The sequence below is a fragment of the Schistocerca americana genome, chromosome 3 (assembly GCF_021461395.2).
Source record: "Schistocerca americana isolate TAMUIC-IGC-003095 chromosome 3, iqSchAmer2.1, whole genome shotgun sequence".
In the NCBI taxonomy this organism is placed as follows: Eukaryota; Metazoa; Arthropoda; class Insecta; order Orthoptera; family Acrididae; genus Schistocerca; species Schistocerca americana.
Window position 1 is genome coordinate 292,694,541 of NC_060121.1, and position 16,649 is coordinate 292,711,189.

General features: G+C 39.2%; 1 protein-coding gene across 1 annotated transcript in view; it reads left to right on the plus strand.

Moving 5' to 3' along the window:
- The window catches only part of LOC124606029 (vacuolar protein sorting-associated protein 13B), a 219,251-nt gene that overhangs the window by 196,227 nt on the left and 6,375 nt on the right, over window positions 1–16,649 (plus strand). The window contains exons 25-26 of the mRNA XM_047137992.1: window positions 513–2,354; window positions 12,758–13,126. Of these exons, the coding sequence (XP_046993948.1) occupies window positions 513–2,354; window positions 12,758–13,126 (2,211 nt within the window). The remainder of the gene's footprint in view (window positions 1–512; window positions 2,355–12,757; window positions 13,127–16,649) is intronic.

Here is a 16,649-nt window from a genome sequence, read left to right on the forward strand (position 1 = left end):
GTTGTTTTGCAAGGGAGACACTCTTTAGTATCCACAATTTACATAAATGAAAAGTGTTACTTCAGAAAATCCAGATTGAAAACAGTACAAAAGTTAGTGGAAATCATGATTGAGCATAATTTGAATTATGTTAGTAACCTTAATTACATGTACCATTATTTATAAATAACGTCTGTAACATGTTGCAACTAAAAATTAAATTCTGTGACTGTTTGTAACACCATGCATATTTGGTTAAAAGTGACTACAAGACCACCAAGCTACTTATAATAAACTGCTGTGCTTACTTTTCTCTGTCTGAAATGAATTTTACTCAAAAATATTGAGTAATACAGTACAGCTATAAGTAGCATATTTTCTCAGGTGAGGTAGTGGAACCCCCCCATCAATAAGGTGGTCATTAGAGAAAAAATAATGTGGTATATGTTAAAAATATTTCATAGACATGTTTACAATTGTATCAGAATAAACTGTAAAGTAGTGTCTTAATAGTTTCTCAACTTTTTTACCAGGTGAAGAACCCATTAGGCCGTTCTCCCTTACGGCCCGACATCTGGAGGCTAGCTGAACAGTCAAGAATGTTAGCAGTACCAGGATCTGAAGTTGAGGATCGTCAATATCAAATTGATATTCATGGACTTTCTGCCAGTTCAGGTCCATGGAATGAATTGGAAAAATGCCTTGGTGCTGTATCTGGTGCTACCAGCCAAGGATTACGAACTATGGCAGAAAACCCTGCTCTAGCTTGGAACAGCCTTGATTGCCAAGGTACAGGTTGCGACGATGGAATAGTTCCTCGTGCAACATTATCTCCTGTTCTCACTGGACTGAACTTATGCATCGTTCTTGCACCTGCAGTAGTCTATCGTGGTCATGTGCTTGTATGTGGAGCTGCCCTGGAAGTTAATGCTGTATCAGATGTTCTTGTAACACTAAGCACAAGCCAGTTGCTGCTGGCATCTGCTCTGGCTGCTGAAATTGTTTTCCTGTTTTATCCATTTATTGATACTGGTGCAGTGCATGAAAACTGCCGCCAGCAAGGAAACGTTCTCTCACAGTCATCGCCAAAGTATGTGAAGCAGCACTCTCATATTGTATCTCCTAGAGATAGTGCTGCCCCTAGCAGTGGATTCCATGAGGACACTTTTGATACACATGCAAGTGGTTTCCAAATGTATAGATCTAGTTCCCATGTTTCAATGAATATTTCACAGCAGAAGTGCCCAAATCCTAAAGAAAGTGGCAGAGAAGTTTCAGATAGAGGCAGTAGCTCCAATTGGAACAAGGGACATATTTCACCTTCTACAGACAAGATTTGCAATACTGTACCATTGGAAATACTTTTGACATCTGGTACAGTTTCCCTGATCTTGTATGACCTCAGTGAATCTGGAATCTCGGCAGAAAGTCTGTCATCACTCTGGCAGAGAAATTTCATCAGTCGTGTGACTGGAAAGATATTAGATCCTGAGAAAGAGGGGGAACCAAAAGTAGATTCAGGTGCCCATAAATTTGCAGACAAAATGAAACAAAAACCAGTAGTATATCCATTACTGCATATAATCTTTGCTCAACCCCATACATTCTTTTCAAATAATTTTGACTCACAGAAATTGAATGTTTCTTGTTTTGACTTGAGTGTAAAATTGGGTAGAGAAGGCACTGCTGTCAGTAAGACAACACCATCTGTTGATGATTTCCCTTTTACTCTTGTGGAAACAAAGGGCGGTGATCCACATCCTGATACAGGTATACCACCATCCCTTGTGACTGTGAAATTGATGAAACCCATTAACAGAGCACCAAAAATTGAAGTAGATTTGGGAAGACCAGTAAGATTTTGTGTGAGCATTCCAACTTTAGAATTTCTGACCAGAGTTGAAAGGAAACTTGCAGACTGCTTTTTACTGGCTTCAGTGCTGAGCAATGTCTTAAGTACAGACAGTGCAGATGGAATACCAAGCATCAATGAACAAACTACAGGTCTCGTCATAGGACCACTGGGAAGTTCCAGAACTGTGGAAGTGGTGGAATCAGAAATGCAAGAGACGAATGCTGAACGAAGGTCTTGGCAGTTGCCAGGAAGAGCATCCACTATGAATGTGAGAACACAGCAGATTGTTTTATCATTGGAAGTTGGGATTGGTACTATGCTATTGAGCATTGCTGGAGTGCAAGTTGCACTGAGCTGCACGTCACGACTCCAAAGCGACAAAGTTGTTCTGAAGACAGCTCTCACAAGCCTGGTTATGACAGTCTCACATTTTGGTAGCTCTCCTCGTGTTCTACTTAACCCTTGGAGTTGTACTGCTGAATGTCATCTTTTATGGGACATGTGGTCCACCTTTCCACAGGTAAGCTTTATTTTTGTGTGTACCATAAAGGAAATAATACCTAAAAGTTGTAGTCTTAAATGTTTTAATAGTAAACAGACATCATTATGAATAAAAATATATGTGCAGTTTTGAAAAAGAAACATACTGTAAGCAGAACATTCTTTTTATCAACAGTTCTGAAAATGGATCAGTGAATGAGAAACATTACTGTGAATCTTTTGTAGTAGAACATATTGCTGTTTACTGTTCAGTATGTCATACAAAGTAGCAAATTCTGAACATTAAGACGTGATTGCATTCCAGTGTGTTCTGTCATGACAAGTTAACATTGTGAGCAGCACCACAATTCAAATCAGGGTTTATTTCTTCTGCAGACATTTTTCTACAAAAGTCACCCTAGCTCAATTCAGAGATAAAATAAAATAATAATTATGCTAAGACATTATACAATTTGCTCTCTCAAGTGTGGTGCTGCAGCACCAGCACCTATGGAGAAATTGTAGTCCAGAGACTTGATTTGCTGCACCCTAAGGTTAGACACCGGATGAAAAATGTTGTCTGTTACAAGGCTTCATATGAGTGGACACACAATTCTTCATGCTTTGCTAAGGGTTTTGTATAGTACCCAACCACAGATGTACTAGGCTTATATCAGCAGTGGACACACTGGCATTTGAAGCCATAAGAGAAATGCAGTAGCAAACAGGATCATTAAATGAGTTCAGGATGTGTGCTCAGATAGATTGGTCAGTAGAACAGTGCCATCCAGAAGAGGTGACATGCAGGATAAGTGTGCTTTCTTTCCAGGATAAGTGTGTTACACAGTATTGATGTGATATAAAGATTTAAGCCATTCGATACATTGATATGACATAAATATTTCAGTCACTGCATTTAAGTATTATAATATCATTGCTTGTTGCTGCTTTTTTGTATAGCAATTTGTCATGCAAATGAAAACCAAAAGACGGGATTTTATCTGCAGTGACTGCATGGAACCATTGCAAACTTCATTTAGTATTTTGTCTCTTGGTTGGTCTCTTGAAATTGGGAACATTTTTATTAGTTCATTGAGTAAACAGAAAAAAAACTTAAAAAGATGTGACATATTAGCAAAAGTGGACAGATCCTTTAAATTAATTTCCAAGGCTGCCTGCACCATTTCCTTCAGGAATTTTTAAACAATGTCCAAAGTGTCCTAAGCAGTACTTCCTGGGGAATGGTTCGGACCACCCTCCTCTGTTAATACCAAAGCCTTGTCCATTCAAAACTAGACTATGGATGTTTTGTTTATTCATCTGCATGTCCATCCATCTTACACCGTCATAACAAAATCTACCTTTGTGGAATATGTTTTGGCCACTGGTACCTTTTACTCTAGCCTGCTCGTGAGTGTCTAAGCAGAAACTGCCAAACTACCACTGTCATATTGGCATGATCTCCTCCTCAGCAGATACGCATGCTGTTTTTCTTACATGCCCAGCCACCAATCCTATGCCCCAGTTTTTGATAACTCCCTTTCCCACCAGTATGGGGCATGCCTTTCTTCTCTTTTACCTCCTGAAGTTCACTATCAGCTACTGCTCTGGAAGCTTAATTCCACACTCCCTGCCACATGCCCAACAGCTGTGAACCCTTCACTGCCTTGGCTTCATTCAGGAGCCTGTATTCGGCTTGAACTTCATTCTCTTCCCAAGGACACTACTCTGGATTTGATCTATCGCCATAAATTCCTGGAGCTTTGCACCCAACTTAGCGATGGCACCTTCATCTACACTGATGGCTCTAAGACCGATTGTGGTGTCAGGTGTGCCTTCATCATTGATACTGACCATTTTCAATATCAGCTTCCAGAACACTGCTTAATTTTTACAGCAGAGCACTTTGCCCTGTATCTGGTGACACAGGCTTTTTGATTGTGTCATATGCTTTGGTTCTCCCAGTGCCCTTCAGAACCTCTGTGTGCTGTACACAGTCTATCCTTTAGTGCAACAGGCTCAAGAAGGCTTCACCTTGCTCACTGCTGAACAATCCACCGTGATGTTCATGTGGGATCTGGCCATGTCAGTCTGATGGGAAATGAGGCTGCTGACATTGTTGCCGAGGTTGCAGTCCTCCTACCTCGGCCTGCTAGCTCTTGCATTCCTTCAGATGATCTCTGTGTTGCTGTCTTTGCAGGAACAAGCTCTGGGAAATTAGACCTCTCTCAACGGCTTCGCCAACCTCCTCTTGGCCCTCTTGTCGCAAGGATATCATTTTAGCTTGGTCGCATATTGGGCACTGTCATTTTAGCAATCACTATTTGTTACATGGTGATCCCCCACCACTTCGTGTGCACTGTCATCACCTTATGACAGTTCACCATTTCCTAACGCAATGCCCTTTTTTTAATTGCTTATGTTCCAGTGTATGTTTGCCATCTGAGTTATTGGCCGTTTTAGTGAATGATGCACGGGCTGTCAATCACATTTAGCAATATGGCAAAGGACATTTAATCTTTGGTTAGGGACCTTTGCTGTCTCTATGGCATATTTTGTTGATCTTTCTCCAAGGGGAAGTCCTTTGTTTTTGCTCTCTTTCCTTCTGTTGATTGGATGTAATGTGTAGTTGCTTTTAACTCCTTTTCAGTGTTGGTGTTCCACACCAAGGGCGATTATGGCCTTAGTTGTTTCTGCTAAAGAGAAAAAGATAAAAATGAAAATAAAAATAAAAAGATTCACTCTCATCCAGAATATTTGAAATGCAAAATTTCTTGAATGATTTTAATATCATTGGTGCGTCAGTGCTTTTCCACACAGCAGAAACCCAGTGTGCATGTGTGGGATGCAGTGTGCTTAATTTTTCCTGTCAGTCGTTTCACAGTTTCATTCACAAATTTTTCTAATGGTTCCTGAACATAACCTTTGACAGGTTTACTAATGTCCAGGGGTTCTAACACACAAGTCATTCCTCCAGGAATATTAACAAGTTCAGTGGCTAGGCTGTGGATCTTTTCTATGTCATCAGTGAGATGACCACAAAATACGTCAAGACAAAGCATTGATGGTAGTTTGGAAAGCCCACCAGTGTGGAGTTTCCTTACATTTCAGAGCCAGTCAAGCATTACAGTCAGCCACCCATTCTCTTGATTTCAAGTGATGACATGATCAGGGAACAGGTTTTCATTTTTAGGGATCTTGGGGCTTGTTCTCCACTTAAAGATTAAGAAAGGGGAAGTTCATACTCTTCTTGTGTAATTGCCAGCATTATAGTTATGCACTGTTTTTCACATCCTGATATTTTTATGGTAACTTTTTTTGTCCTCTTCTCATCAATCATGTAATTATATGGTGTATCAAACCAAATTGGCATCTCATCAATGTTGCCTGTTTGGTCCATCGAAAAGTTCTTTTCTTTACGAAGTGTGATGACATACCACTGAAATCCTTGAAATTTTTTCTCAAAAACATGTAAAAGTTTTGGCATACTATTATACAGTGTCACAGAGATAATCTGCCAATGCATAAAATGATCAACCTATCCACAACCAGTCTTAAACTCTTGCCTCAGTATATTAAAAATTTAGCCTCCTCTTTTGCTTTGTTTTTCATGGTGTCACTAGTCACAGGTTGCTCATTCTTCCTCCTTTCACGGATGAATTCCAAAACTTTTACTTCAACATCAGGATGCCTTCCTTTGCCATAATCAGTGAATTTCTTTCCAGTAGTAGTAGTTGTAAATAATGCCAATTTTTCTTTCTTCCATAAGCAAATGTTTCTCTCAGCTGCAGCTACATCTACATCTGTATGCCTACCCTGTAATTCACACTCAAATGCGTGGCAGAGGGTTCTACATTGAACTCTCTTTCCGCCCTCCTGATACCATAATTTGAGCATCAATAATTATTTTTTGCTTGAAAGTAGCATCATATGATGTTTTCTGCTTGCCGTCCATTTTGGGACTTCCTCATCAATAATTTAACAAAGTTGAGAATTAAAACAATGCATTGTGCCGTAAAGAACAATACCTAAATTTCAATTTATGTTGCCAGTGAATGATGGATTCAGGTTTGCATCCGAATATAGTGCACCACTGAATCTTATGCACACTCCAGTTTTGAATACTGCATATGGTAAAAAAAAAAAAAAAGAGCCATGCATCAGAGTAGTGTAGATATAGTACCTTCTTTCTGCAAATGCTCATATTGCCATAAACACTCACGGAGGAATGTAACACAGAAACACCTTTTGAGTGTGGTGAAATATTTGTGTAAGCCATACACAAGATTATTGGCAATAGTCATAAAAGAGAAACAGGCAAAAGCCTACCTTGTGAAGGTTTACGGGATGTGGTCACACACTGCAAGCCAACAGTGGTAATAAAAGAGAACTCTCATATGGTAAGATCTAATGTGACTTTTAAAAATACAGATTGTGTCAACAGCATGAAAAGTCATATGGGGAAGGAAAACAACACTGTTAAAATATATAGACCACGACTTTATACAGCAGGAGGAAGGAAAATGTGTGCATGTCGAAAGAGCTAAGACACACACATTATTTGACTTACCTTATGGAGACAATTCCCCTTAAACACAAAATAGGGCCAGTTTACATGTGTCATATATGCACAACTTTATGTGCTAGCACTAGTCTGAGTAGACAAAAACTAAGGGCTGTGGTGTTGTAGTACCAGGAAGCTCGCCAGGTGGCAACACTAAGGCTTTTAACTATGGAAGGCTATGTGTAAATAATCAGGAAAATTGCCCAATGTCTGAAATAATATAAATTCATAAAACACATTTGAATATGTGCATCATAGCATCAAAAAATGCCTGATTTTTCGACAATAAGTATTTGTTTAAAAGCCTCGATGATTTGAATTGAATTTATTTCTAAAGTTCAAATTCCTCAAGCAAATTTAATTTTCATCCTTTATTTTCTACATGCAGGATTATAAGATTTTTCAAACTAGATGACTAATGCTCTGAAGCTTTTAGATGTTCAGCAAAGGGGGAATATTTTCTAATCTGCAATTTTTTTGTTAGCGATTGTTCACTGAATCTAACGGTAAATTACCTCTCCACCTGTCTGATGTATTCAGCCAGGCATTCTAGGCTCCTAATTTTATAAACTCCCAATTTCCAAAATATATGATTAGTGGGTTGCTCATTATGGGAGAGAACTTTTCGACTCTGTATGTACAGAACAGGGAATCAGTGATCATAAGGCCGTTGCAGCATCCCTGAATATGGAAGTTAATAGGAATATAAAAAAAGGGAGGAAGGTTTATCTGTTTAGCAAGAGTAATAGAAGGCAGATTTCAGACTACCTAACAGATCAAAACGAAAATTTCTGTTCCGACACTGACAATGTTGAGTGTTTATGGAAAAAGTTCAAGGCAATCGTAAAATGCGTTTTAGACAGGTACGTGCCGAGTAAAACTGTGAGGGACGGGAAAAACCCACCGTGGTACAACAACAAAGTTAGGAAACTACTGCGAAAGCAAAGAGAGCTCCACTCCAAGTTTAAACGCAGCCAAAACCTCTCAGACAAACAGAAGCTAAACGATGTCAAAGTTAGCGTAAGGAGGGCTATGTGTGAAGCGTTCAGTGAATTCGAAAGTGAAATTCTATGTACCGACTTGACAGAAAATCCTAGGAAGTTCTGGTCTTACGTTAAATCAGTAAGTGGCTCGAAACAGCATATCCAGACACTACGGGATGATGATGGCATTGAAACAGAGGATGACACGCGTAAAGCTGAAATACTAAACACCTTTTTCCAAAGCTGTTTCACAGAGGAAGACCGCACTGCAGTTCCTTCTCTAAATCCTCGCACAAATGAAAAAATGGCTGACATCGAAATAAGTGTCCAAGGAATAGAAAAGCAACTGGAATCACTCAATAGAGGAAAGTCCACTGGACCTAACGGGATACCAATTCGATTCTACACAGAGTACGCGAAAGAACTTGCCCCCCTTCTAACAGCCGTGTACCGCAAGTCTATAGAGGAACGGAGGGTTCCAAATGATTGGAAAAGAGCACAGATAGTCCCAGTCTTCAAGAAGGGTCGTCGAGCAGATGCGCAAAACTATAGACCTATATCTCTTACGTCGATCTGTTGTAGAATTTTAGAACATGTTTTTTGCTCGCGTATCATGTCATTTCTGGAAACCCAGAATCTACTTTGTAGGAATCAACATGGATTCCGGAAACAGCGATCGTGTGAGACCCAACTCGCCTTATTTGTTCATGAGACCCAGAAAATATTAGATACAGGCTCCCAGGTAGATGCTATTTTTCTTGACTTCCGGAAGGCGTTCGATACAGTTCCGCACTGTCGCCTGATAAACAAAGTAAGAGCCTACAGAATATCAGACCAGCTGTGTGGCTGGATTGAAGAGTTTTTAGCAAACAGAACACAGCATGTTGTCATCAATGGAGAGACGTCTACAGACGTTAAAGTAACCTCTGGCGTGCCACAGGGGAGTGTTATGGGACCATTGCTTTTCACAATATATATAAATGACTTAGTAGATAGTGTCGGAAGTTCCATACGGCTTTTCGCGGATGATGCTGTAGTATACAGAGAAGCTGCAGCATTAGAAAATTGTAGCGAAATGCATGAAGATCTGCAGCAGATAGGCACTTGGTGCAGGGAGTGGCAACTGACCCTTAACATAGACAAATGTAATGTATTGCGAATACATAGAAAGAAGGATCCTTTATTGTATGATTATATGATAGCGGAACAAACACTGGTAGCAGTTACTTCTGTAAAATATCTGGGAGTATGCGTGCGGAACGATTTGAAGTGGAATGATCATATAAAATTAATTGTTGGTAAGGCGGGTACCAGGTTGAGATTCATTGGGAGAGTGCTTAGAAAATGTAGTCCATCAACAAAGGAGGTGGCTTACAAAACACTCGTTCGACCTATGCTTGAGTGTTGCTCATCAGTGTGGGATCCGTACCAGATCGGTCTGACGGAGGAGATAGAGAAGATCCAAAGAAGAGTGGCGCGTTTCGTCACAGGGTTATTTGGTAACCGTGATAGCGTTACGGAGATGTTTAATAAACTCAAGTGGCAGACTCTGCAAGAGAGGCGCTCTGCATCGCGGTGTAGCTTGCTCGCCAGGTTTCGAGAGGGTGCGTTTCTGGATGAGGTATCGAATATATTGCTTCCCCCTACTTATACCTCCCGAGGAGATCACGAATGTAAAATTAGAGAGATTAGAGCGCGCACGGAGGCTTTCAGACAGTCGTTCTTCCCGCGAACCATACGCGATTGGAACAGGAAAGGGAGGTAATGACAGTGGCACGTAAAGTGCCCTCCGCCACACACCGTTGGGTGGCTTGCGGAGTATCAATGTAGATGTAGATGTAGAGTATACTGAATCGAGCTACACTGCGAAAAAACAATTTGGACATTAGTCTGTTTAAATAGCTTTGCTAAATGACAAGAAAAAGGACCTAAATACAGAATCGCAACTTGTTTAACCTCACATGCCTCAGAAGTAAGGGGAGGAGGAGTGGCCCATGTTTGCAAGGCATTTTTGCTTTCGGAATGTAACTGGTGCACGAATGTTGGGCTGTATCCATTTTTCTGGCTACGTAACATAGATTGTTCAATCCTTTCCAACTATCATTGTCAGAAAGGGAGAGCTCACAAATTCTTACAACAGCAGTTCAAAAATAACTAAGCTTGTAACATCTTGGATTATTGGAGGCAGAAGGTATAGCAGACACACCGGTGGAAGGCTTCCTAAAGATATCGAAGAAAATTCTATTTCCATGAGTTGCAAAGAAAGATCTAAAGAGTTCAAGATCCCCTCGGAGTTCATGACATTGTGTATAAATGTTAGTTTTGGATGTAGGCTATAAACTTTTCAGTGAGGAGGTTTATGTCGCCTTCATTACCCTGGAAGAGAATGAAAATATCATCAACATAACTTTTATATGGGATGATCTGCTTGCTAAGAGGAGACCCCCATTTGAAAAACTCAGATTCTACATGATTCAGACCTCGGTGAGGAATCCGGAAAGGCAACTCCCCATCACCAAACTGTCCTCTTGTTTATAAATAAAGTTGTTAAATGAAAAGTAATTTTGGGATATGAACACCTCTAAGAGAGTAATGACATTGTTAATTTCTCCCATTAGGAGCGATTCTTTCTCAGACAAGAATGTTCAAATAATAGCTATGGATTCCCTTAGGAGGACATTCACATACAGGTGTTTGATATCACGAGAAATAAGATGGCAAACCTCTGGAAAAACATGATCACACAAACATGCAGTCAACACATAAAGATTGTGTATAGAGTAGTCTAATTCAAAAGTTATGTTATCCTTTAAAATTTGAAGAAGAAATCTGTAGACATAATAAGCGAGGCTACTGATACTGCTGACAATTAATCCAGCTGGGTTACCGTTTATGTGAGTTTTTATAATGCAGGAGCTCTAGAGTTCATTACTTTCAAACCATACAACTACTGTGGAGTAATAATATACAGACAACCATCAAGGTTCAGGCACTGGGTATTTTTCCTAATTATGTACACACAGCCTTGCATAGTTAGAAATTGTAGTGTCACCACCTAGTGAGCTTTCCAGTACTATGACACCATAGGCCTTAGTTCTCATCTATTCAGACCGATGCTAGCACGTAAGGTTTTTCATGTATGACAGATGTAAACAGGCCCTATTTTGTGTTTAATGGACATTGTCTCCATGTGGTAAGTCAAATTATGTCTTTGTCTTAGGTTTTTTGACATTCAGACTGTTTGCCACCTCCTACTGTATAAAGTCATGGTTTATATATTTTAACAACATTGTTTTCCTTCTCCATAGGACTTTTTATGCTGCCGACAGAACCTAGACTTCTAAAAAATCACATTTTATCTTACCATATGTGAGTTCTGTTTTATTACCATTGTTGGCTTGTGGTGTGTGTATCAACACCTGTAAACAGCGAAAGGTCTAGATTTCGTTATAGCTACATTACTGTAAATCTTAACAAGGTAGCCTTTTGCCTTTTTCTCTGTTATGGCTATTGGTAATAACCTTGTATATGACCTTATGTTGTTTTGGGTACAAATTGTGACCATCAGCATTGTTTTTTATTTTAGCGGTATACATGCACTTGGCCCATTCTTTCCTTGGTGTAATTTTAAGCGATTGCCTCTTCATTTCAAGAGATGATTGTTTGCCCATAGTCCAGTAAGTGTTAAATTTTATATTGCATACTATGGGAGCTAGTACGCTCTTTAGCCACCATCCCTCCCCCCTGCCCCTTCCAGAGGCAATTTAAGATCTGTAACATTTATGTTGTAAGGTTAAGAATTTTTACACACTTTTCAAACAATGGGAACTCCAGGTAGGAATATCAGGGGTGTGGAAGGGGAAGGGAAAGGGAAAGGGGTAGGGATAGTAATGCGTGGGTGGGGAGAGAGACGAATGCTGTCTGGTGGAGTGTGCAGTCCTCTCCTTTTTTGTTCCTTTTTCCCACCCTCCATGCCCCACAACTTCCTGATGCTGTGCCTGTTGGCAGTCTAGTCCCAGTGCACTCCACCAGACAGCATCCTTCTCTCTCCCCACACATACATCACTATCCCTTCCCCTTCCCCACCCTTTCCAGATTGCTGCCCACATCCCACATGATATTGCATGTGTGTGTTTTGATGATAAAGGCTGTGGCTGAAAGCTGTAAGTGAGTGTCTTTTAATTGTGCCTGTCTGCAACTTGATATGTCTTCTTTAAGGTAAGTAGCAGTCTGTCTCTTCCTACATTGTTGATATTTTTCATAGTCTTGTTTCAGAATTATTGTATATGGCCATTATATTTGTACTTGATTTTGTAATTTTCTGAGATTGTCTGAAGGTGCCTTTTAATACAGGAGAAACGCTGTGCAAATGAAGAACTAAGAAACGCATCTTTATTGTTACCACAACAGAATTCTCTCTATAACATTACTGTGGTTGCTGTACCACTACCAATGAGTTTGGGAATGGAGTGGAATGACTTTTCATCCTCGAAATATGTGCTACTTGTACAAACAGTCCTATCTCCATTTTTGAGATACGAAACACTGCCAGATTTGAGTTTTGGCTAACAGTCTTTCATCACAACAGTTATAGTCCATAATAACTACATTTTAGGAGGATCTGCCCATGATACAAGGATGTCAATCAGCTGTTCCAAAGAATTACTCTGTGTTATGTTTAGATTTACTTGAATCTACTGGGGGCTTACAGCCTTGGTTAAGTTATCCTGCCATTTGTTGAACTTAAGTAATTTATTTTGCCATATAGAGGATGTTGATAGTTGACATATGAAAGTGGAAATTTTTATATGTGCTCTGAGAGTAGCATTTTGTTTTGTTGCCATAAGATTTACTGATCGGCATGGTTTTCTATTTTATTTCACTCTCTTTTTTCAGGCTCAGGTAACAGCTAACTCAGATTCTATTTTAATTGATGTTGGGCCTGAACATCTACAAATTTTACAGTTGTTGATAAATGAATATCAGCCATTACTACAAAATATGTCACAAGATTCTCCTGTGCCAACTAGAAGTGAACACAATGAACAGTATTTTGGTATGTCACCAGTATCGAGTCAACACTATAAGGATGATTTGCGTGCAGGAGCTTTTCAGTTTGTAGAAGCAGCTGAAGGTTCTCGTTCTGCTCAAGAACTGCCCCTCCCATATCAGATAGTATTTTGGAGTAACCCACCAACAATGGCTTGGCGTTATCCGCAACCACGCACATTGACTAGAGTTGATATTTTTCCAGTTCCTTACAAGGTAAGTGTCCTGTTTCTTACATCCTAGTCATTGTTATTTTGTGTGTGTGTGTGTGTGTGTGTGTGTGTGTGTGTGTGTGTGTGTGTGTGTGTGTGTGTGAGGGGGAAGGTAGTGTTTAAAGTTACTGTAGTTTATACACAGGGAAATTTTATTGTGTCATTTTCACAGAGACTAAACTTAGAAATGAGGATGCAGTGAAATTTAAACTGTACGCTGCAAAAGATTTTAAGTCATTTGTTGTATTTACCATTTTTATTTTATGGAACCTAACCCAGCTTCAACTGATTTCTGTTGCTGTACTCTTTTGAGGGATGGGATTCTCAAGACACTGGAATCAGAGAGGATCAGTAGAATTCACTGTTGAGGCAGGTCATTTTAGGAGGATCTGCCCATGATACAAGGATGTCAATCAGCTGTTGAAAGAAAATAGAAAACGCCTAAAATGTTTAAGAGTGAACTGCAAACGCAAATCTATACCCTCAAAACATTGGAAATTTGAAGAGCAAGATAGATGTGCTCCTTCTGCCAGTAACCAATAAAACATTTTTGAAAATGGAGATATTGTGTGCCCATGAAAGGTGTGGAGATGGAGAACTGAGTTTAAATGGCATTTTCATTATTTTTAACAATCATTGAAAAGTGGATTGCAAATTTTAAAAAAACTTTAGAAAGAGAGTAGAAATGCGGTTTATAATGCCCTCATTGCTGAAACACAAAGAAAAAAATAAATGCATACATTGTGGTGTAGTCATACACCGTCTTATCATAATAGACAACTTGTTTAAATAAAAGACGCATTACCATGCAGCACAGAGAAATCTTCATGGATATCAGTGGGGTTGATTAATGACACACAGACCAAAAATTTGTTCAGTAATTGTCAAGTAGCCTGCTGTGCATCAATAATAAGTCATGCCTTTTAACCCATCTGAAAAAGAAAAGTTTAAATTCTCTCAAAAATAAAAGCTCATGTGGTGCTGGAACTGTTTCTCTGTAAATTACTCCAATGTTTTGTAGATGTATTGTAAAACATTAAGTGAAATCGACTCTGAGCTGCCAAAGAAACTGGTACAGGCATGCATATTCAAACACAGAGATATGTAAGCAGGCAGAATATGGTACTGCGATCGGCAATGCATATATAAGACAACAAGTGTCTGGCACAGTTGTTAGATTGGTTACTGCTGCTACAGTGGCAGGTTATCAAGATTTAAGTGAGTTTATTTGGCACACGAGTGATGGGATACATTATCTCTGGGGTAGCGATGAAGTGGGGATTTTTCTGACAGGTAACATGTACGTAAGCATCCACCTGGATCCATTCATGTCCATTGTGCATTCTGACGGGTTGGGCCATTCTAGCAGGACAGTGTGAAACCCCACACATCCAAAATTGTTACAGAGTGGCTCCAGAAACACTTCTGAGTTTAAACACTCCTGCTGACCACCAAACTCCCCGGACATGAACATTATTGAGCATATCTGGCATACCTTGCAACGTGCCGTTCAGAAGAGATCTCCACCCCCTTGAACTCTTATGGATTTATGGACAACCCTTCAGGATTCAAGGTGTCAGTTCCCTCCAGCAATACTTCAGATATTACACAAATTAGACAGGTGTACCAGTTTCTTCGGCTCTTCAGTGTATATTTCATCACTGTCTCGTGTCATTCTTTTTGTTTTAGTTCAAAACATGCCATTGTAAATCATCTTTATATGAAATGTGATAGGAGAGATATCATCACTGATATTAGCTGTTCAAATTTTTGGGGTTGTAGTATATTTAAAATAGTATCCCATGTTGATGCTTTATGTGTTTAGTACAACACAGTTTCCGTTTCAAAAGTGTTGCTTGTTTGAGAATGCACTTAATACACTTCTTCACCAAATGTTGCAAGGATTGAACAACAAAATATATCTGATTGGCATTTTTTGTGGCTATACAAGACATTTTACAGTTTTTCCCCTAGAAAACACTGACTTTATTGGAATTATTGACTTAGGAACCACCAGGCTCTTGAAACTTCACAGGAATGCTTCTGCTTGTATACTATGTTCACTGATGTCTTTCTCATTTCTTCTATTTTCCTCTGTCATACTTCCAAGTACTTGATGCTTTCTATCTTCTTCAAATTGTTCACCTCCAATCCATATTCCCTAGTTGTTCTATCTTTCATTCTAGTTGTAAACAGGATGTCACATTTGTTAACACTAAATTTCATTCCATACTGTCTCACAGTTCCTTCCCAAGCATACAGCTGTTCATGAATCTCCTCCTCCCAATTTCCCTAGATCATCAAGTCATCTGTGAATACCACTGCTTTCATCTTGTCTTCTCCAGTTTTTTTTTTTTCTGCCACCTTAGTCATTATCTCACCCCAGACCACAATGGAGAGGAGAGTTAATGCTTCATCTTGTTTTTTACCACTTTTATTCCAAAGCCCAAATCTTATTTCATTGTAGGGATGTGTGCTGTTCTGTATGGTACAGGAGATTTTTGGGAATGAAACATGCCATATAATCCAGTTGGCTGAACTAACCATTCAGCTATTCAGTATACCTTAACTTCAACAATCACACTTCCACTCATTGTTATTATTATCATTATCATTATCATTATCATTATTATCATCACCATCATGACTATCTGTCTAGCAGCTATCTATCTACATGTTGAGAAGATAATGTAATGCAATTACACTTACAGCAGTACATAAGGAGAAATATATAAATACAGAAATGAAGACAACAAATTTGCAGTTGACTTCTTATGTTTTAAGTGCATTAATATCACTTCATCACTTCTCCAGTTGACACTGTGTAATTATTCTCTTCTTGTCAACAATGTACTGTTGTGAACTTTTTAAAATTCTGTTAAATAAAATTGCAATACAAATATAGTGGAACACATACAGAAAAAAAAACACATTAGATATTATAGTTCAGATTTACGAAGTACGTTTTTATGACTACTAATGTACATATCAGCAATGTAAGGAAAAGCTAGATTGCTTCTTATCGTAATGATGACATGTTAAGTTGCAGACAGGCACAACTAAAAGACATATGTATGTTATCCTTCGGCCACAGCCTTCATCAGGAAGGGAAACACACACAAATTCATTCACAAAAGCAAGTACACCTCACGCAGACATGACCACCATCTCCAGTAGCTTGGACCGGAATGCCTCTTATACCATGAGTGCATGTTTGTATAAGAGTGTTGAATGATTCACAGAATCAGAAATTTAAACTCTAGAAAGGTCCCAATGACTTTGTTTCCTTCTATCCATTCTCCTCAATACTTCATAGAAAAGAAGTTGCTACTGTTGTTATTGTGGCTCTCACTTTTTGGAAGCCCTGCTGTAAGTTGTTTAGCATGTTACATGGACACAAGAAAAATTCCTTTTGATGGAGTCATACTCTTGCCAAGTATTGAGTCAATTAAACTGGTGTGGATTGAATTGCTTCTTGCCAGTATTCTGTTCATATCTTGGTGATTTTTGTGAGGTTAGGAAAAATC